The 1,072-nt window shown below is 66.0% G+C and overlaps 1 protein-coding gene across 1 annotated transcript in view; it reads left to right on the top strand.

Moving 5' to 3' along the window:
• F7 (coagulation factor VII) overlaps positions 1 to 1,072 on the top strand; it is a 7,934-nt gene that overhangs the window by 1,894 nt on the left and 4,968 nt on the right. Inside the window, exon 2 of the mRNA XM_029938408.1 lies at positions 37 to 150. Coding sequence (XP_029794268.1) covers positions 37 to 150 — 114 coding nt within the window. The remainder of the gene's footprint in view (positions 1 to 36; positions 151 to 1,072) is intronic.

Genomic DNA, 1,072 nt, shown 5'->3' with positions numbered 1-1,072 from the left:
CCCCCCGCAGCGCCCTGCCCCTGGGTCGCCCCACAGATGGGGACCAGTGCGCCTCGAATCCGTGCCAGAACGGGGGCTCCTGCGAGGACCAGCTCCAGTCCTACATCTGCTTCTGCCCGGACGGTTTCCAGGGCCGGAACTGTGAGACAAGTGAGGACCCACCGTTTGCAGGCCGAGTCCCCAGGAGGCTGGTGGGCACAGCCCGGCCAGGCGTGGGCGGGGCTCAGCCCCAGCGGGCAGTGGGGCTCGGTGACCTTGAGAGGCTTGGGTCTGAGGCCCTCAGGGGCTAGTTCTCAAACTTGATCTCCCCTTGCCTGCTGCTGGGAAGTCCACACCCCTCGGGCTCGCAGGGCCGGGGTGGGGTGGGGGACAGCCGGTGAACTTCAGCTTCCCTACTTGCGGTTGTTACAAAAGTGGGAGGTACTTGCTCGCCCTGCGAGGCTGAGCGGCTCCTCGGGCGCCTCAGGTCAGCAGTGGGCTGCGCGGGCCCCGAGCGCTCTGAAGGCGGACGCACCCACAGTCCGGAGGAGGGATACAGACTGAGGTCAGCACAGGGACAGGTGTGGCTTCCCAGGGGTCCTCTACAGTCTTCCGTTCTCCAAGGACGAGGTGTGACGAGACGTAGGGCGACTCTCCAACCGGGGGACACACGAGCCTCCGCGTCTGGGCTCATCACGTACACGTGGCTGAGCTTAGTCTCCAGCCCTCCAGAGGTCGAGGTGATACTGTGTGGCCCAAGGTCCCACCATGAATCACACTGTCACACCACCTGGCATGGCCCAAGTCCCCAGGGAAACAACATTCTCGACAGATTAAATTAAGTGTCCAACTTGATCAGTGAGGGCGTGGAGGTCACCCCCTAGGAGCCGAGGGCGTGGAGGTCACCCCCCTGGAGCCGAGGGTGTGGAGGTCACCCACCTGGAGCCGAGGGCGTGGAGGTCACCCCCCCAGGAGCCGAGGGTGTGGAGGTCACCCCCCCCAGGAGCCGAGGGCATGGAGGTCACCCCCCAGGAGTCGAGGGCGTGGAGGTCACCTCCCCGGAGCCGAGGGCGTGGAGGTCACCTCCCCGGAG

This window comes from Suricata suricatta, chromosome 4 (genome assembly GCF_006229205.1).
Source record: "Suricata suricatta isolate VVHF042 chromosome 4, meerkat_22Aug2017_6uvM2_HiC, whole genome shotgun sequence".
NCBI lineage: Eukaryota > Metazoa > Chordata > Mammalia > Carnivora > Herpestidae > Suricata > Suricata suricatta.
The sequence above is the reverse complement of the archived record's forward strand: the minus strand, read 5'-3'. Positions and strand labels throughout refer to the sequence as shown.